The 20,763-nt window shown below is 49.7% G+C and overlaps 1 protein-coding gene across 1 annotated transcript in view; it reads left to right on the forward strand.

The window, feature by feature from the left end:
• itpr1a (inositol 1,4,5-trisphosphate receptor, type 1a) overlaps positions 1 to 20,763 on the forward strand; it is a 201,634-nt gene that overhangs the window by 36,886 nt on the left and 143,985 nt on the right. Inside the window, exons 13-21 of the mRNA XM_072451506.1 lie at positions 2,408 to 2,507; positions 3,402 to 3,562; positions 4,533 to 4,674; positions 5,812 to 5,970; positions 7,013 to 7,185; positions 7,662 to 7,781; positions 8,964 to 9,158; positions 17,107 to 17,358; positions 20,439 to 20,580. Of these exons, the coding sequence (XP_072307607.1) occupies positions 2,408 to 2,507; positions 3,402 to 3,562; positions 4,533 to 4,674; positions 5,812 to 5,970; positions 7,013 to 7,185; positions 7,662 to 7,781; positions 8,964 to 9,158; positions 17,107 to 17,358; positions 20,439 to 20,580 (1,444 nt within the window). The remainder of the gene's footprint in view (positions 1 to 2,407; positions 2,508 to 3,401; positions 3,563 to 4,532; positions 4,675 to 5,811; positions 5,971 to 7,012; positions 7,186 to 7,661; positions 7,782 to 8,963; positions 9,159 to 17,106; positions 17,359 to 20,438; positions 20,581 to 20,763) is intronic.

Here is a 20,763-nt window from a genome sequence, read left to right on the forward strand (position 1 = left end):
ACTGCACGACTGTCCACTGCACCTGTGTCCACTGCACAACTGTCCACTGTACGACTGTCCACTGCACAACTGTCCACTGCACGACTGTCCACTGCACCTGTGTCCACTGCACCACTGTCCACTGCCCGATGGTCAGTGAGTCATGGCTTGAGGTCTCACAGTGAGAGTCTCACAAGATTAAACTTTGGATTAGATTTGTTAGAATCTTAGTCCCTCTTCTGACTGCATCTCCCATCAATCTGTGTCAAACATGTGACCAGAGTAAACACAAACATGTGACCAGAGTAAACATAAACATGTGACCAGTGTAAACACAAACATGTGACCACTGTAAACATAAGCATGTGACCAGAGTAAACATAAACATGTGACCAGTGTAAACACAAACATGTGACCAGAGTAAACACAAACATGTGACCAGCCGTAAACACAAACATGTGACCAGAGTAAACACAAACATGTGACCAGGGTAAACACAAACATGTGACCAGGGTAAACACAAACATGTGACCAGAGTAAACACAAACATGTGACCAGCCGTAAACACAAACATGTGACCAGAGTAAACACAAACATGTGACCAGGGTAAACACAAACATGTGACCAGGGTAAACACAAACATGTGACCAGGGTAAACACAAACATGTGACCAGGGTAAACACAAACATGTGACCAGAGTAAACACAAACATGTGACCAGGGTAAACACAAACATGTGACCAGGGTAAACACAAACATGTGACCAGGGTAAACACAAACATGTGACCAGGGTAAACACAAACATGTGACCAGGGTAAACACAAACATGTGACCAGAGTAAACACAAACATGTGACCAGGGTAAACACAAACATGTGACCAGATTAAACACAAACATGTGACCAGATTAAACACAAACATGTGACCAGGGTAAACACAAACATGTGACCAGAGTAAACACAAACATGTGACCAAACATGTGACCAGCCGTAAACACAAACGCTCCTTAAAGTACCAGCAGAAGAGCTCAACTGAACCTTCTGTCCACATTTCTCCTTCGTTTATCGACTGTTATAAAGTCAAAACACAGTTCACATGTAGCTAGCGCTAGCCTCCGCTAACCGCTACAACAGGGACTTTCCCTGACAAAGACTAGAATCTGTTGCCGTCTCGCAGCCGCTGTCTCACCGTTGCCGTCTCGCTGTTGCTGCCGTCTCACTGTCAGCGTATCACCGTTGCCGTCTCACCGTTGTTGCGTCTCGCCTTTGTTGCCGTCTCACCGTTGCCGGGACCGTCTCGCCGTTGTTGCCGTCTCACCGTTGCCGGGACAGTCTCGCCGTTGTTGCCATCTCACCGTTGCTGTCTCGCCGTTGCCATCTCGCCGTTGTTGCCGTCTCACTGTCACCATCTCACCGTTGCCGTCTCACCGTCTCGCCGTTGTTGCCGTCTCACCGTTGTCTCGCCGTTGCCGTCTTGTGTTGAGGGATTTACTGTCCCTGGAGACGTTTGTTTTGAAGGATCTGCTCGTCCTGGTTTGGCCTTGACCTTTGAGATAAAGTCAGGAGATGTTTTGCTGAGCCGTGTGGGTGGCCAACGCCGGAGCATGGAAAATGTAGTGTTGTTTACGGCACGAAGCCGAGGACGAGACGGATCTACTGTTCTAAACCCCACAGGCCCGTCGCCATGACGATCAGATATACAGTCACAGAAAAGATCCCCATAAACGATAACACTGAACAGAAACACTGAGACTCAGTTTAAGTCACTTATTCCACCCTCTGCAGCACAAATACAAAATAAAAAATCACATCTGTGCAAAGAAACAAAGAAAATAAATACTAATCTCCAAAAAACACAGTTACAGCTAATATTTATTTAACCATAAGTTGTATTGTTTTTAATATGATATCTAATGATGTTTGTGTCGCGATTACAATTAGATTTGAAGTTTTATCAGTTCTTTTCTCTCAGGAATATTCACAGAGAAGAATTATGAACTTCTAAACTGCTAAAAGTGCTACGTAAACATGATTTACTAGTCTTATGATATTTACTTTATCAACCCTTTTTTTCGGACTATAAGTCGCACTAGCCAAAAAATGCATAATAGAGAATAAAAAACATATATAAGATGCACTGGAGTATGAAATGCGGTTGCAAGTGTGAAAATAACAAATAATATCACATATAAGTCGGTCCGGAGTATAAGTATAAATATAAGTATAAGTCGCACCCCGGCCAAAACTATGAAAAAAGGTGCGACTTATAGTCCGGAAAATACGGTAAACGCTTTCAGCCTTTGCGATCTGATAACTGAGACCGTCGGGTGGAGATCTCTCAGTTCTAATTCCAACAATATATATTGAATGTTTGAAATGTTCCCATAGCGACGCGTGTGACATGAACGATTGTACTTTTTGTCGTTGTCAGAAACTCGTTCGTTCGGCTGCGACACTTGTGCACGAACACGTGGGTCCACAGCACGAACCAGCCCATCGACAAAGAGGAGGAGAAGCCCGTCATGCTGCGGGTGAGGCTCGTTAGCACGTTAGCTTCAGCGCTATCTGAAGCACCATGTACACGGAAACGTTAAAGCGCCACCTACAGGTCGCACCGCTCACTGAACTGAAACGCACTTAAGATGAATATATGTGGAATGTCGCTCAAAATGATAAAAACGGTATCTCAGAATGGTACATTATTTAGGTTTATAATGTCACTTCCTGTTTGTAATTGATGACACTGGCCAAAACTCATCTAATGTCACAGTTTTTTTAATTTGACAAATACAAATATATGAGAGCGACTTTATTTTGTTGAATTAATGTTAAAAGAGTAAAAAAGTGGTTTCTTTGTGTAAATTCTGCATAAACTTTGACTGGAATGAGTGTCCCTTCAACGTTTTCTCCACAAATACCTGCTCGATTGGTGTAAAACTATAATTTATATGTACGACAGGTATAAATACACCAAAATAAAGTCAAAATTAGAGTATCATAAAAACCTGTCATACGTCACTTTATGATGATTGATTGACAGGAATAAATAATACAGTGCAAACATTCTGAGACCCAAATACACACGTTATTTGTAATTTGAAGGTTTTACAAATAAAGAATAACTAATTTCTCTTGTGGATCAATAAAGTTTGTACAGTAAAACTCTGAGTTTAAATGAATGAATATTTCTCACGTAAAGAAGGCTCTAAAAGTGGAACCAGGAACTGTACAACAAGTACCAGGAACTGAAAAAGGTTCCTACAGAGCAAAAACCTTTGTATTTGTTGCACATTTTGTCCATCTGCCATTTTAACCATTCATTTTGAACAAAACCACCGCATTTTGACAAAGTGCCGTTTTTTGTTTCACGCGATCCATTCTCGTTTTTTGTGACGTTATCGCCCGTCGCCCGTGTGTTTTTGCAGATCGGCACGTCGGCGCAGAAGGAGGACAAGGAGGCGTTCGCCATCGTCCCCGTGTCTCCCTCCGAAGTCCGCGACCTGGACTTCGCCAACGACGCCAGCAAAGTGCTCGCCTCCATCGCCGGGAAACTGGAGCGGGGAACGATCACGCAGAACGAGAGGAGGTACACACCCGGCCAATGTTTAACCGTACAATTGTTCAATATTCTATGGTATTTTAACATAATGGGTCAAATGTAATGGGAAAAAAAGGTATAAATCACTGTAATTATGTGTCTTATTGTGTCAAAATGTGCACTAATAATAATAATTATGCCTCTACACGTGGCAATATCAGTAAAATGTGAAGTACAACCATAGAATTGTTTAATATTATGTAGAGGATAGTTGGATTTTTATGATATTTTGACATGACGGGTTAATTTTAATGGAAAAAAAAAGGTATAAATCCCTATAATTGTGTCATATTGTGTCAAAACGTGCACTAATAGTAATAATAATTCCTCTACACATGACAATATCAGTAAAATGTGATGTTTAACTGTAGAATTGTTTAATAGTGTGTAGAGGACAGTTTTATATCCATGATATTTTAACATAACCGGTTAATTTTAATTGGCGAAAAAAATGTAAATCCCTATAATTGTGTCGTATTGTGTCAAAACGTGCACTAATAGTAATAATAATGCCTCTACACATGAAAATATCAGTTAAATGTAAAGTTTAACTGTAGAATTGTTTATTATTCTATGATATTTTAACGTAAAGGGTCAAATTTAATGGAAAAAGACTTATAAATCACTGTAATTATGTATGGTATTGTGACAAAACGTGCACTAATAGTAATAATAATGCCTCTACACATGACAATATCAGTAAAATGTGATGTTTAACCGTGGAATTGTTTAATATTGCAAAGAACACACCTGTATTTGTATGATATTTTAACATAAGTAAGTAATAATAATGTCTTAACACGTAACACCAGTTGTTATTCACTGCCTCCATGTTTGTTTTCCCTGCTTTCTCCATCACAACATCGCGCGGCGGCGGCGATCGCTAACGCGGCGACCGTGTTCCGCTCGTCATCGCGCGCTAATACTTATGTCTGTGTCTGTGGCGTTTCTCACCCAGAGCAGTCACCAAACTCCTGGAAGACTTGGTGTTTTTCGTGGTGGACATTCCCAACAACGGTCAGGACGTTTTGGAGATCATGGTAAACAAACCAAACCGGGAACGGCAGAAGCTCATGCGCGAGCAGAACATTCTCAAACAGGTGAGGCTAAAGTGCTATGCAAGAGTGTCGGTGGTGTACAGGCTTCAACGGCACAAAAAAGCACGTCCCGGGTTTAATTTACGACATGTTTTGGGGTATTACAGATTTAAATAGTGTTTATTGTCTTGCATTTATAACGAAATATATAACTTTTTAGGATCTTTCATTAAAACATATATAACATACTATTAACAGCACATTTTACACTGCCTGTCCAAGAAGGTGCAGTAGGTGGCGCCTCCTACTGGACGACTGCTGCAGGTGACGATCGTTCAACCGCAACACGACGTTGAAACCCGACGAATTTGCGTTTTTTTCGAAACAGCCATGCAGGAAAGACGAATCCCGCGGTCATGGAGACGTGAATGTGTGTCGTAATTTAAAGCTAAAGATCCAACAAATATTACAACGCGTGGCACTATTTTCCGTGGCGACTTTTTTTTTTTGTACGGGCAGTGTATGAAGTGGGCAGGACTGTTTTCCACATCCCCCCTATCTCCGCCCACTGTCTTGTACTTCCTTGTAAGGTTCAAAAATAGGCGCTTTTTCTCTTTTTTCACCTTTTTTTAAAGGACACTTATTAAGCAAAATCAAATCAAATCAATTTATTATTGTAAGGCCCAAATTCACAACAACAGCTGCCTCTGAGGGCCACAGTGAGAAATTAATCAACAATGTCTGTGGTGGCGATGGAGTCAGACAATGTCTGTGGTGGCGAGGGACGATGTCCCAGAGTCCTCTGTCCTTAGACCCTCCTTCTCGGCCAGGAAAAACTACAAAAAACCTCCTTGGGAAAAGTAAGTCCTGGAGGAGTTCCAGAGTGAAGGAGAGATCCGACTCTCACAGACGGACGCGAGGGAGACTGGAGCTGGACCCACTCTTCAGGCAGATGAGGGACCATCGGAGGCGACTTTTAAGAGCTTTTAACTGTATTTTAATTGTTTTCACTTCATATTAAACCAATCAAATCTTCTTTAAGATCTTTCTGGCCCGAAGTTTTTATGCGAAACGTGAAATGGGGCGAGTCAAAACGTGCGACTGAAAACGTCGGTGAAACGTTTCCGCGGCGCTGTACGGGTTCCGCGATCGTGACGAAACGCTAAAGCGACGGTGCCCTCTGCATTGTTTTCCGCCCAGATCTTCAAGCTGCTGCAGGCGCCGTTCACGGACAGCGGTGACGGGCCCATGCTGCGCCTGGAGGAACTCGGCGACCAACGCCACGCCCCATTCAGACACATCTGCCGCTTGTGTTACCGCGTCCTGAGGCACTCGCAGCAGGACTACAGGAAGAACCAGGTACTGCACGCGGCGGACGCCTGCCGCACGGCGATTATAGTGTTCTAACTTAATTTAAAAATAGACACATTTTAGCAACTTTGGACCAAATTGGTTAGTGTGCCCTAATGTATTAATTATTTATATCTTTATTATTATTATGTTTTGATGTTTTCTCTGGTTTTGTTCCTTTTCTTTTTTGTTAAGTGTAAAGTACCACTGGCAACAGTTTCAAATGAACAGTTTCTGTTCAATATACTTTGTTGTCACGCTTTCCTCCCGTGTTCAGTGGCAGGTTTGTTGTCACACTTTCCTCTGGTGTTCAGTGGCAGGTTTGTTGTCACGCTTTCCTCTGGTGTTCAGTGGCAGGTTTGTTGTCACGCTTTCCTCTGGTGTTCAGTGGCAGGTTTGTTGTCACGCTTTCCTCTGGTGTTCAGTGGCAGGTTTGTTGTCACACTTTCCTCTAGTGTTCAGTGGCAGGTGTGTTGTCACACTTTTCTCCCGTGTTCAGTGGCAGGTTTGTTGTCACGCTTTCCTCTGGTGTTCAGTGGCAGGTTTGTTGTCACACTTTCCTCTAGTGTTCAGTGGCAGGTTTGTTGTCACACTTTCCTCTGGCGTTCAGTGGCAGGTGTGTTGTCACACTTTTCTCCCGTGTTCAGTGGCAGTTTTGTTGTCACGCTTTCCTCTGGTGTTCAGTGGCAGGTTTGTTGTCACACTTTCCTCTAGTGTTCAGTGGCAGGTTTGTTGTCACGCTTTCCTCTGGTGTTCAGTGGCAGGTTTGTTGTCACACTTTCCTCTAGTGTTCAGTGGCAGGTTTGTTGTCACACTTTCCTCTAGTGTTCAGTGGCAGGTTTGTTGTCACACTTTCCTCTGGTGTTCAGTGGCAGGTTTGTTGTCACACGTTCCTCTGGTGTTCAGTGGCAGGTTTGTTGTCACACTTTCCTCTGGTGTTCAGTGGCAGGTTTGTTGTCACACTTTCCTCTAGTGTTCAGTGGCAGGTGTGTTGTCACACTTTCCTCTGGTGTTCAGTGGCAGGTGTAACCCTCGTTTCTCTCTGTGTCAGGAGTACATTGCCAAACAGTTCCGGTTCATGCAGAAGCAGATCGGCTACGACGTCCTTGCCGAGGATACGATCACGGCGCTGCTGCACAACAACCGCAAACTGCTGGAGAAGCACATCACAGCGGCGGAAATCGACACCTTCGTCAGCCTCGTCCGCAAGAACCGAGAGCCCAGGTCTGTGTTCCAACAGAGTCTGTGTCCCAACAGAGTCTGTCTCCCAACAGAGTCTGTCTCCTTTAAGAGTCTGTCTCCTAAACGAGTCTGTCTCCCAACAGAGTCTGTGTCCCAACAGAGTCTGTCTCCCAACAGAGTCTGTCTCCTAAACGAGTCTGTCTCCCAACAGAGTCTGTCTCCCAACAGAGTCTGTGTCCTAAACGAGTCTGTCTCCCAACAGAGTCTGTGTCCCAACAGAGTCTGTCTCCCAACAGAGTCTGTCTCCCAACAGAGTCTGTCTCCCAACAGAGTCTGTCTCCTAAACGAGTCTGTCTCCTTAAAGAGTCTGTCTCCTAAACAAGTCTGTCTCCTAAACGAGTCTGTCTCCTTAAAGAGTCTGTCTCCTAAACGAGTCTGTCTCCTAAAAGAGTCCGTCTCCTTAAAGAGTCCGTCTCCTAAACGATGATGTTTGTTACGAGTCAGATCTTGTGGCGCAGGTTCCTGGATTACCTGTCTGACTTGTGCGTGTCCATGAACAAGTCCATCCCGGTGACGCAGGAGCTCATCTGTAACGCCGTCCTGGACCCGACCAACGGGGACATCCTCATCGAGACCAAGTGAGTCTGAAATGTTCCACAGCGTGTCTTTAAAGCACCGTGTAACGTCTCTGTCGGCGCCCCCTGCTGGTCTCCAGGTAGACTTTACTGCATCGCCTGACAACCATTCAATAATCATATTTATCGTGCATTTTTGTGTATTTTTTTACTACAATCTGATTTGAGATTTAGAGGGTTAAATAAGAAACTGATATATGTTTTATACAGTGAGTAAAGTAAGTATTTGAACACAGACAGTAAGTATTTGAACTCAGAACACAGACAGTAAGTATTTGAACACAGACAGTAAGTATTTGAACTCAGAACACAGACAGTAAGTATTTGAACACAGACAGTAAGTATTTGAACTCAGAACACAGACAGTAAGTATTTGAACACAGACAGTAAGTATTTGAACTCAGAACACAGACAGTAAGTATTTGAACACAGACAGTAAGTATTTGAACACAGACAGTAAGTATTTGAACTCAGAACACAGACAGTAAGTATTTGAACACAGACAGTAAGTATTTGAACTCAGAACACAGACAGTAAGTATTTGAACACAGACAGTAAGTATTTGAACACAGAACACAGACAGTAAGTATTTGAACACAGACAGTAAGTATTTGAACACAGACAGTAAGTATTTGAACTCAGAACACAGACAGTAAGTATTTGAACACAGACAGTAAGTATTTGAACTCAGAACACAGACAGTAAGTATTTGAACACAGACAGTAAGTATTTGAACACAGACAGTAAGTATTTGAACACAGACAGTAAGTATTTGAACTCAGAACACAGACAGTAAGTATTTGAACACAGACAGTAAGTATTTGAACTTACTGTTAGTCTGCCTTTATAAAGTTCACCTCTGCTCCACTTATTCATCTAAATTAGCAGCTCCTGTTTGAGCTCGTTAACTGCATAAAGACACATGTCCAGCCCACAATCAGTCAGACTCCGCCCACTGCCATGGACAAGACCAACGAGCTGTTGTTGTTGTTGTTGTTGTTGTTGTTGTTCTCTTGGTGAAGGAGCGTGTTTTCTAAGGTCTTCATCGTCATGTGCTGGTTTTGTTCAGATTTTGTGTTTTTGTTTTGTAATGTTGTGAAAGTAATGACACGTGGGAGAATAAATACTGATTGATTGATTGATTGATTGATTGATTGATTGACAGTTGATTCCTCCTGCTTTCAGACTGGTGCTGTCCCGGTTCGAGATCGAGGGGGAACATTTGGACGAGAACGCGGAGGAGTCCGAGGAGGACGAGGAGGAGGTGTGGCTCTTCTGGAAGGACAGTAGCAAAGAGATCCGCAGCAAAAGCATCCGGGAGCTGGCCCAGGACGCCAAAGAGGGGCAGAAGGAGGACCAGGAGGTGGTCAGCTACTACAGGTACTGCCCCCTCCCCCCCAGTCTGTCCCCGACCCCCTCTGTGTGCGGTCATCATGTGGTAACGGAGTTTAAAATAATAACAGATGAGAGAACATGGTGAATAGGTGTACGAATGCTAACGCTAACACCTTCAGCTACATGACGTATGCTAACGCTAACACCTTCAGCTACATGACGTATGCTAACGCTAACACCTTCAGCTACATGAAGTATGCTAACGCTAACACCTTCAGCTACATGAGGCACAGACAGAACTGTGGTAAGTGTCTGGTATGTTAACGTAACATATGAACAGTTATTCAGATAACTATAGCATAAAGAACATGCTAACAAGTTTACCAAAGCATCAGTTTTACCCATAATCACTAAATCCATTGAATTCTTCTTCCTCTGTGTCGCTTCTAAACAACTCCACAAACTCCAGAGGAAGTGCAGATTCTTCTTCTGCGTCACTTAGAGCCTAGAGCACCCTCTTGTGGTTGTCAGTGTGAAAATAAAGAATAATATCACATATAAGTCGCTCTGGAGTATAAGTCGCACCCCGGCCAAAACTATGAAAAAAGGTGCAACTTATAGTCCGGAAAATATGGTACGTTTTTTTAATGTAATTTACAACTGATTCCAATGGAGAGAATATGCCAAACGTCAACTTATATCCAAAAATGTTCGTTAAACTATTCATCTTGGGGTTTAAAGTCAACTGAAAATCGTCTCGTCTTCATCGTTTCTGAAGCGACAGTGAAAACATAATTTCACAATATTTCATTTTTTTTGTCGATGGAGAACGTCAAGTCAAAGTCAGTGAGGGGTTGATTTGTTCATTTACTTTGGGTTCGTGTCTCGTGAGTTACACACGACAGAAAAGCATGTTTCTCAAAGAGGAAAAGCTGTTCTCCACACGACCCTTTACTTTGTTTTACCATTTATGTTTTAAAGATAAAACAACCAAAACATACATAAAACGAACTGGCCTATGCAAAGAAAGACAAAAAGAAGGAACTCCCCAAATTAAATATATAAATAAATAAAATTAATAAAATGAATAGAATGAATAAAATGAATAAAATGAATAAAAGAATAATGAAAAATAAAATAATAATAAAAAAAAAAAATCACACCCCTTTTCACATAAAAGTACGAAAGTAAAGCCTTTGTAAGCTTGTGGTTGTGCGTAATATTATGTTCATATTTGTAAAAAAAAATATTTAAAAAACCTTCCGTACCAACATAAAAACAACACATGAAATATATCAGTCTGAGGACTACGACAAATCTGAGGAATAAAGTCTGGCGGTAATGCAACAACTTGGATGCCAACTGCCATAAAAAACAACAACGACAACAGTTTGGATATTACGGCAACATAGAGGAACGCCTCGGTCCGTATGACGGGGAAGAAGAAGAGGAAGCGTGACCTGGTCGGTGACGATATGAACAGCGGGGAGGACTCCCCTGGAGCCACTGATCCTGTGCAGCGTAGGGCGTCTTCTTGCTCGTCTATGGAGGGCTCTCTCAGTGAGGAGCAGGGCGGGGGGGTTGCAGATGTCGGGGATGTGAGTTCAGAGTGTAAGGTGTTCATAAAGCTCGCGCAGGATAATGCGTCCTTTAAGGGGTGGGATCCGATGGCGTTGACAAGGAGCCTGACTGTAGCTGTGGGAGTGGTCAAGCATGCGAGTGTCCTTAGGGATGGCTCGCTGCTGGTCGTGTGCAAGGACGTGGCTCAGCAAAGGAAGGCGATTGAAGCTAAGTGTCTGGGGGGGAAGGACATTCTTGTGTCTGATGCTGTAAGAGGCACGGTCAGGGGAGTTATAGTAGGCGTCCCTACGACGACATCTGTGGATGACATAAAGGAGAATTTGACTGGAGCTAAGGTGGTGGATGCTAGGCGGTTGAAGATGACCCGGGATGGGGTAAGGTGTGACAGCCTGTCGATAATGATTAGATTTGAAGGTGGGATCCTGCCTCGTGTGGTGTGCGTTGGGTACATGCGCTATGGCGTACGCCCATATGTTCTGCCGCCCCTGCGTTGCTTCAAGTGCCAGCGCTTTGGGCATATTGCAGCGGTCTGTAGAGGGAAGCAGAAGTGTGGTAAATGTGCAGGAGACGGAGCAAAACTCAAGTGCTGTAACTGTGGGGGAGAGCATAGCTCTGCCTACGGGGGATGCGTGTTCAGCAAGAGGGCTGCTGAGGTGCAAAAAGTTAGAGCCTCTCAAGGCATATCCTACGCGGATGCGGTCAAGAAGGTGTCTGGTAGTCAGGTGACGGTGGATGCAGTGGGGGCTGCCAGTGCTGCTGGTGTCCTAGGCGACAGGGGAGGGGGCAGCGTTGCCCGCGGCCAGTGGGAGGTCCCCACTGGGATGCCTGTGAGTGTGGCTTCCACGGGCAGAGGCCCTGTGGGTGCGGAGGATGTACTGGTTGTGAAGAGGAAAGATTTCTTCCTCTTTATAGTGGAAGTGATTAACTGTACTGGGCAAACCAAGAAGAGATCCGAAAAGACTAAGATCATCGCTAAGGCTGCAGGGAAGTACTTTGGAGCTGGGGGCCCCGAGTGGACGGAGATAGAGGATGCGCTGCGGGAGGGCGCCCTGCCCCATTCTGGCAGTGGGAGTGGGGGGGCTCCCGATGCGCCGTCAGGTTCCGGGGGCTCATAATGGCGGTGGTTGTCTTGCAATGGAATGCGCGTAGTCTTCGTGCTAATGGCCAGGAATTTAAGCATTTTGTCTCTACCTTGTTGAACAAGCCTCACGTTATGTGCGTGCAGGAGACTTGGTTACGACCTAGGTGGGGTTTTGGGATACAAGGGTATGTGTGTGTTAGGAATGATAGGGAGCAGGGTAGAGGCGGAGGTGTGGCTGTGTTTGTCCGAGATGACCTAAATTACGTTGTTGTCAGTGTGAGTAAAGCGCCGGAGGCCCTGGCGGTGAGGGTCTGGCTGGGTGGTGAAGCTGTTACTGTGGTTAACCTTTATAATCCGTGTGGTGAGTTAACGTTAGAGTCCTTACATAGTATCGGTAAGGATGTTCGGGGAAAGGCCGTGTGGTGTGGGGATTTTAATGCGCATAGCGCTTTGTGGGGCGGTAGTGGTACCGATAGGTATGGGCAGGTGGTAGAGGGTTTTATCAATCAAAGGGAGTTGGTTTGTCTGAATGATGGGGGTGGGACCCGCTATGATATGGGGACCGGTGCGGAAAGTGCAATAGATCTTACACTTGTGTCCAAGGAGTTAGCTGGTGTTTGTAGTTGGGAGGTTCTTGGTAATCTTTCTTTTGGTAGCGATCACTATCTAGTCCGCACCGAGATTGGCTTTGGGAGCTGTGTGGTCAGGGGGACGAGGATCCAGAGGTGGCAGTTGGCAAGGGCGAACTGGGGGGCTTTCCTGAGGAAAGCTGATGATGGTTCTAGGGTTCTGCAGGAAGGAGGATTGACTCAGGTGGATGATCTCAATAGTGCAATTGTCTCGCTCATCACGCAGTCAGCGGTAGGCACGATTCCTAAGAGTGGTGGTAGTGGACATAGGAAGCGGGTGCCGTGGTGGACTGAAGCATGTGGTCATGCTGTTAGGGCGAGAAATGCGGCGTTTCGCCGGCTAAGGGTTGCCCACACTGAGGGTGCCCTCATTGACTACAAGAGGGCCCGCGCTGTTGTGCGGAAAACTGTGAGAACGGCCAAGAGTGCCTATTGGAGGCGGTATTGTTCCAAAATTGGGAGAGAAACGCGTCTCGGGGATGTTTGGGGGATGATTAAGCGGATGCATGGGGTTGAGCGCCGTCATGGGACCCCGGTCCTAATACTGAATGGTGTTGAAGCAGTCAGCGACGTTGACAAAGCTGAACTGTTGGCCAGCACCTTTGTGTCGGTGCACAGCTCTGACAATCTCTCACCTGCGGAAAGGCAGTACAGGGAGAGTACTTTGGCCCAGAATTCTGAGCTGATTGGGCACCAGCCTTCGACTCAAGATGACCTTGACCTTCCATTTAGTTTGTTTGAGCTAAGGAGAGCACTTTCTAAGGCGAAACAGACAGCCCCGGGTAAAGATGAGGTGTGCTATGACATGCTCTCTCATTTGACTGATGACACGCTTGGGCTAGTCCTGGGTCTTTTCAACCGTGTTTGGGATTCAGGTTGTGTTCCATCTGCGTGGAAACAGTCTACGGTGGTGCCGGTTCTGAAGCCGGGTAGGCCAGCGTCTGACCCTTCAAGTTATAGGCCGATTGCCTTGACGTCGCAGCTCGGGAAAACGATGGAGCGCATGGTTACCGAGCGGTTGGATTACTTCTTGGAGAGCCAGGGTTTGCTTCCCGCGCACCAGAGTGGTTTCCGTAGGGGCAGGAACACCATGGATTCCGTGTTGTGTTTGGAATCTGATATCCAGCTGGCCAGGGCTCAGAAAGAAAAGGTTATTGCGGTGCTCTTTGATGTGGAGAAGGCGTACGATATGGTTTGGAAGGATGGGCTCCTCATTAAGCTGCGGAAGTGTGGTGTGAAGGGTAAACTGTTTAACTGGGTCCGGAGCTTTCTGTCTGGCCGGCGTATCCAAACCAGAGTGGGCGCTGCTTACTCTGGGGTCTATGGGGTGGAGAATGGGATCCCGCAGGGGAGTGTGTGTAGCCCTATCTTGTTCAATGTTATGATTAAGGACATCTTTGACGACGTGGATGGGTCTGTTGGGAGGAGCCTTTATGCTGACGATGGCGCTCTATGGGTGAGAGGGAGGAATCTCCGGTTTTACGAGGCGAAACTGCAAAGGGCAATACAGCAGGTGGAGCAGTGGACCCTGAAGTGGGGGTTTAAACTGTCCGTACGGAAGTCTCAAGTGATCTGTTTCTTCAATGGGCATAGGGACGTCTCCCTTCGATTGCATGGGCAGGTGCTCGAACAGGTCAGGGAGGTGAGGTTCTTGGGGGTCACCTTTGACGAGAGGCTTAGTTGGCGTCGGCACATTGATGAGGTCAGTGGTAAATGCAAAAGGGTTAATAACTTGCTTCGTTGTCTATCCGGCCAGGACTGGGGGGCCAGCAGAAGGTCGCTCCTGGGTATTTATCGGGCCGTCATGAGGGCGGCTATTGATTATGGCTGTATAGCCTACATGTCTGCGGCTGAGACTAACTTAAAGAAGCTTGATGTGGAGCAAGCCCAGGCCTTGCGCATCTGCTGTAGGGCTTTTAGGACCTCCCCTGTCTCGGCGCTGCAGGTTGAGTTGGGGGAATTGCCGTTACGGCTCCGGAGGCTAGAACTTCTGTTGGCTTACTGGGTGAATGTGCAAGGTCATACGAGCTCTCACCCGGTGAGGGACTTTCTCAGGGTTGATGGGGGGCAGAGTGAGGCTGGCGGTATGGTTTTCAGCCAGGTAGGAAATGCGAAGGGGCGGCTTGCGGGGGTTGGTGATCTGCGTGTGAGCCCGTCGGTGGCTCTGTCTGCTATAGCTCCGTGGAAGTTTGTCCCGGCTCCTGTTGATGTTAGCTTGCATGGCAAGCTTAGAGGAGTCGCTGGGAGGGCACCGCAGTTTGCCGTTCAAGCGCTCATCGATAAGCACTCAGGTGATGTGTTTATTTATACCGACGGGTCTAGGGATCCTGAGAGTGGGCGTACTGGCGCCGCTTATTTTGTGCCTGACCTGGGGCTAGCGGTCAAGAAGAGGTTGACAGATCGCCTTTCTGTTTTCACGTCGGAACTTATAGCGATACGGTTGGCGTTGGAATGGGCGGAATCTGCTTTGCAGTGTTGCGGCATTGTGGTGGCCTCTGACAGCCTGTCTGCATTGCAAAGCATTAAATCTGGGAAATCGGATTGCAGACAGGATGTGTTGAATGGCATCTTCTGTCTGATGCTCTCCCTGTCCAGGAAGGATGTGAGGGTTTCCTTCATTTGGGTCCCTGCGCATGTGGGGGTGGATGGTAACGAAATGGCTGATGCACTGGCTAAACGTTCCCTTCGGCGGCCATCAATTGATGTGGCGGTTGAGTTGGGCAAGTCTGAAATCAAGCCCGTTATCAAGAGTCATGTGGTCGGCCTTTGGCAGGAATTTTGGAGCCACTGTGTTACTGGACGGCATCTCTATCACATACAGGGTAGTGTGGGTCCTTGCGGGTCTATGGGCAGGAACGCGTGGGAGGAAAGGGCCTTCGCCCGCATGAGGATTGGCCATACTGGACTCAATTGGTCACTGAGTAGGATAGGCAAACATCCGACCGGTCTGTGTGGTCACTGTCGGGTGCCAGAGACTGTCGAGCATGTGCTGATTTGCTGTGAGGCTTATGATAGGGAAAGGGCCGGGTTGGCCTTGTGGTTTCGGAATAATGGGCGGGAGTTCAATCTGCGGAACGTTCTGGCGATCCAGTCACAGGGTTTGTGTCAGGCTGTGGTTGCTTACTTATGTAGCACAGGGCTGGGTAAACGTTTATAGAGGTGGGGGGTGTTGGAGACTGAGCCGAGGATGAGGAGCAAGAGGATGTTCTAACGCGCTTGGACTTCATGGGCCTAGAAACGCCAAAGTGATGGAAGAAGGACTTCTAAAGGATAAAACGACAAAGACGTCCCATGACCTCATGGGCTTTGTAAAACAACAAAGATGTCCCATGATCTCATGGGCTTTGTACTTCCAAAGCACCGAACGTCAAAGAGGGCGAGGAAGGTGAAGAAGAGTCTCCCTGGAATAAAGCCGGTTGGTCTCTGACACAACAACTATTCTAGTCACAAAGACATATCATGACCTCATGGGCTTTGTAACACCAAAGCAATGGGAGGAGTACTTTTACGGACTACGACAGAGTCTGAGGACTACGACAAAGTCTGAGGAATACAGTCTGGCGGTAATGCAACACTTGGATGCCAACTGCCATAAAACAACAACAACAACAACAACATCAATCATATATCGTCATAAGGCGCTGGTACAGCTGGCAGCCCGGTGTAAACGCTCTCTCTTCTTTCTCATACTTATTGTGCTTTATCTCCTATATTTTGTAAATATAGTTAGTATATTTTTTCTATTTTACTGTACGATAGGGACACGCGCTGGAATAGTTTTTTAATTCAACTGTTTTTGACTTTTTTCGGCTGGATTTGAGCGTTTTTCGTTGCGTTCGTTGTGTTGTTGTGACGTGAGCTAGCTCCGAGCGAGCCCACCAGCCCCCCCCGCACCCTCCGGCCGCGCTAAAGTACGGCGTGTCGTCGGTACACGTTTATATACACGTTTATATGAAAGAGGAACTTCACGAACGATCGGGACACGCACTGGAATCGCTTTAATTCAACTTGTTTTGACTTTATTCGGCTGGATTGAGTGTTTTCGTCGTGTCGTTGCGATGTGTCTTGGCTCTGAGTCCCCCGGCTCCGGCCCCGCCCCCCGGCTCCGGCCCCACCCCCCGGCTCCGGCGCCGTACCGCGTTTCCACAAAGGAGGAACTCATGAAACTGCGGAGAACTGTCGTCTTACCCGGAGATCGTCACGTTATCCCGTCGCAATACTGACCTAACCTAATACTGATGTGCAATTCTGTCATATGTGCAATTACTGTGAAATTCATGTGCAATCTATGTGCTGTCGTGACACATATTCATGTGCAATTACTGTCGGGATCACATGCCATGGTATTTATTTATTTATTTGTCTATGGGAGTTTTTATTTATTTATAGGAGATCTTCTACTGAAAGTGTTTTTCAGACTTCCTATAAGTGATCTGTTCTTCTGTATCTACCTCTGTATCTACCTGCGTTGCACCAATGAAATTTCCCCATGTGGGACAATAAAGGAATATCTTATCTTAAATCTAACTTTATTTCTTTAATGCTTTACAACTGAACCAGAGATGTCGGGTAATTGTGCCATTTGTTTTTTCTGTGGAGAGGCTCAGTAATGACAGAGATATTCACTGTAAACCCAGAACTCCGCCCGGTCATCCAGTTTAGTCTTCATCTATCTGACCCCGTTTGCCCTTTGACCCGTCAGGTACCAGCTGAACCTGTTCGCCCGCATGTGTCTGGACCGGCAGTACTTGGCCATCAACAAGATCTCGGGGCAGCTGGATGTGGACCTCATATTGAGATGCATGTCGGACGAGGACCTGCCCTTCGACCTGCGCGCCTCCTTCTGCCGGATGATGCTGCACATGCACGTGGACCGCGACCCCCAGGAGCAGGTCACGCCCGTCAAGTACGCCCGCCTCTGGTCCGAGATACCCTCCGAGATCGCCATCGACGAGTGAGTTACAAACGCCCTCCCCCTGTCCCGCCCTCGTGCCCTCCTCCTGTCCTGCCCTCGTGCCCTCCCCCTGTCCCGACCTCGTGCCCTCCTCCTGTCCCGCCCTCGTGCCCTCCCCCTGTCCCGCCCTCGTGCCCTCCTCCTGTCCCGCCCTCGTGCCCTTCTCCTCTCCTGCCCGCCTCCTGTCCCGCCCTCGTGCCCTCTCCCTGTCCCGACCTCGTGCCCTCCTCCTGTCCCGCCCTCGTGCCCTCCCCCTGTCCCGCCCTCGTGCCCTCCTCCTGTCCCGCCCTCGTGCCCTCCTCCTCTCCTGCCCGCCTCCTGTCCCGCCCTCGTGCCCTCCCCCTGTCCAGCCCTCGTGCCCTCTCCCTGTCCCGACCTCGTGCCCTCCTCCTGTCCTGCCCTCGTGCCCTCCTCCTGTCCCGCCCTCGTGCCCTCCCCCTGTCCCGACCTCGTGCCCTCCCCCTGTCCCGACCTCGTGCCCTCCTCCTGTCCTGCCCTTGTGCCCTCCTCCTGTCCCGCCCTCGTGCCCTCCCCCTGTCCCGACCTCGTGCCCTCCCCCTGTCCCGACCTCGTGCCCTCCTCCTGTCCCGCCCTCGTGCCCTCCTCCTGTCCCGCCCTCGTGCCCTCCCCCTGTCCCGACCTCGTGCCCTCCCCCTGTCCCGACCTCGTGCCCTCCTCCTGTCCCGCCCTCGTGCCCTCCCCCTGTCCCGCCCTCGTGCCCTCCTCCTGTCCCGCCCTCGTGCCCTTCTCCTCTCCTGCCCGCCTCCTGTCCCGCCCTCGTGCCCTCTCCCTGTCCCGCCCTCGTGCCCTCCCCCTGTCCCGCCCTCGTGCCCTCCTCCTGTCCCGCCCTCGTGTCCTCAGTCCTGTCCAGCCCTCGTGCCCTCCTCCTGTCCCGCCCTCGTGCCCTCCTCCTGCCTTCGTGCCCTCCTCCAGCCCTCGTGCCCTCCCCCCTGTCCCGCCCTCGTGCCCTCCTCCTGTCCCGCCCTCGTGTCCTCAGTCCTGTCCAGCCCTCGTGCCCTCCTCCTGTCCCGCCCTCGTGCCCTCCTCCTGCCTTCGTGCCCTCCTCCAGCCCTCGTGCCCTCCTCCTGTCCCGCCCTCGTGTCCTCAGTCCTGTCCCGCCCTCGTGCCCTCCTCCTGGCCCGCCCTCGTGTCCTCAGTCCTGTCCAGCCCTCGTGCCCTCCTCCTGGCCCGCCCTCGTGTCCTCAGTCCTGTCCAGCCCTCGTGCCCTCCTCCTGTCCCGCCCTCGTGTCCTCAGTCCTGTCCAGCCCTCGTGCCCTCATCCTGTTTCGCCCTCGTGTCCTCAGTCCTGTCCAGCCCTCGTGCCCTCCTTCTGCCCTCGTGCCCTCCTCCTGTCCAGCCCTCGTGCCCTCCCCCTGTCCCGCCCTCGTGCCCTCCCCCTGTCCCGCCCTCGTGCCCTCCCCCTGTCCCGCCCTCGTGCCCTCCTCCTGTCCCGCCCTCGTGCCCTCCTCCTCTCCTGCCCGCCTCCTGTCCCGCCCTCGTGCCCTCCCCCTGTCCAGCCCTCGTGCCCTCTCCCTGTCCCGACCTCGTGCCCTCCTCCTGTCCTGCCCTCGTGCCCTCCTCCTGTCCCGCCCTCGTGCCCTCCCCCTGTCCCGACCTCGTGCCCTCCCCCTGTCCCGACCTCGTGCCCTCCTCCTGTCCTGCCCTTGTGCCCTCCTCCTGTCCCGCCCTCGTGCCCTCCCCCTGTCCCGACCTCGTGCCCTCCCCCTGTCCCGACCTCGTGCCCTCCTCCTGTCCCGCCCTCGTGCCCTCCTCCTGTCCCGCCCTCGTGCCCTCCCCCTGTCCCGACCTCGTGCCCTCCCCCTGTCCCGACCTCGTGCCCTCCTCCTGTCCCGCCCTCGTGCCCTCCCCCTGTCCCGCCCTCGTGCCCTCCTCCTGTCCCGCCCTCGTGCCCTTCTCCTCTCCTGCCCGCCTCCTGTCCCGCCCTCGTGCCCTCTCCCTGTCCCGCCCTCGTGCCCTCCCCCTGTCCCGCCCTCGTGCCCTCCTCCTGTCCCGCCCTCGTGTCCTCAGTCCTGTCCAGCCCTCGTGCCCTCCTCCTGTCCCGCCCTCGTGCCCTCCTCCTGCCTTCGTGCCCTCCTCCAGCCCTCGTGCCCTCCCCCCTGTCCCGCCCTCGTGCCCTCCTCCTGTCCCGCCCTCGTGTCCTCAGTCCTGTCCAGCCCTCGTGCCCTCCTCCTGTCCCGCCCTCGTGCCCTCCTCCTGCCTTCGTGCCCTCCTCCAGCCCTCGTGCCCTCCTCCTGTCCCGCCCTCGTGTCCTCAGTCCTGTCCCGCCCTCGTGCCCTCCTCCTGGCCCGCCCTCGTGTCCTCAGTCCTGTCCAGCCCTCGTGCCCTCCTCCTGGCCCGCCCTCGTGTCCTCAGTCCTGTCCAGCCCTCGTGCCCTCCTCCTGTCCCGCCCTCGTGTCCTCAGTCCTGTCCAGCCCTCGTGCCCTCATCCTGTTCCGCCCTCGTGTCCTCAGTCCTGTCCAGCCCTCGTGCCCTCCTTCTGCCCTCGTGCCCTCCTCCTGTCCAGCCCTCGTGCCCTCCCCCTGTCCCGCCCTCGTGCCCTCCCCCTGTCCCGCCCTCGTGCCCTCCTCCTGTCCCGCCCTCGTGTCCTCAGTCCTGTCCAGCCCTCGTGCCCTCCTCCTGCCCTCGTGCCCTCCCCCTGTCCCGCCCTCGTGCCCTCCCCCTGTCCCGCCCTCGTGCCCTCCTCCTGTCCTCCTGTGATTGTGTGTTATAAATGTGAGTGTGGACTGTAGTATCTGTATATGGTTAAAATAATTACAAATGATTTCATGTAGCTGTACTGTATAATGTGGGAAATATTGTCCGTTCCATGATCTGGTTCTGGTCCTGTCTGTTTCTGTCTGGTTAAGGTTCTAGTCTGGTTCTGGCGTTGTTTTGGTCTGGTTCTTGTTCTGGCCTGGTTCTGGTCTGTTTCTATCTGGTTCTAGTTCTGGTTCTGGTCTGGTTCTGGTTCTGGTTCTGGTCCCATGTCTGATGATGTTCTTCACGTGGCTCTGAGTGAAGATCGATCTTTACAGAGCGTGTTCTTTATGGCGCTCAGTAATGTCCCTCCGTTTCCACAGTTACGACAACGACGGCATGTCCAAAGACGAGATAAAGGAGCGCTTTTCCCAGACCATGGAGTTTGTGGAGAATTACCTCCGAGACGTGGTGTGTCAGAGCTTCCCCTTCGCCGACAAAGAGAAGAACAAGCTCACGTTTGAGGTTCGCGCCCTCAGCAACAGCAGAAGAAAACAGCATTATTTCAAACACCACAGAACATATAATACATACAAAACAGTTTAAAATAATGCTGAATATCAGAGAAGAAGCAAACAAAACATTTATCTACAGTATCTTTATCATTTATAACTTGTATAAATGTACAGAGCTCCTCGGAGTCGTGTT

This window comes from Eucyclogobius newberryi, unplaced genomic scaffold (assembly GCF_026437365.1).
Source record: "Eucyclogobius newberryi isolate DKJ021-1_F unplaced genomic scaffold, fEucNew1.0.hap1 SCAF_19, whole genome shotgun sequence".
In the NCBI taxonomy this organism is placed as follows: Eukaryota; Metazoa; Chordata; class Actinopteri; order Gobiiformes; family Gobiidae; genus Eucyclogobius; species Eucyclogobius newberryi.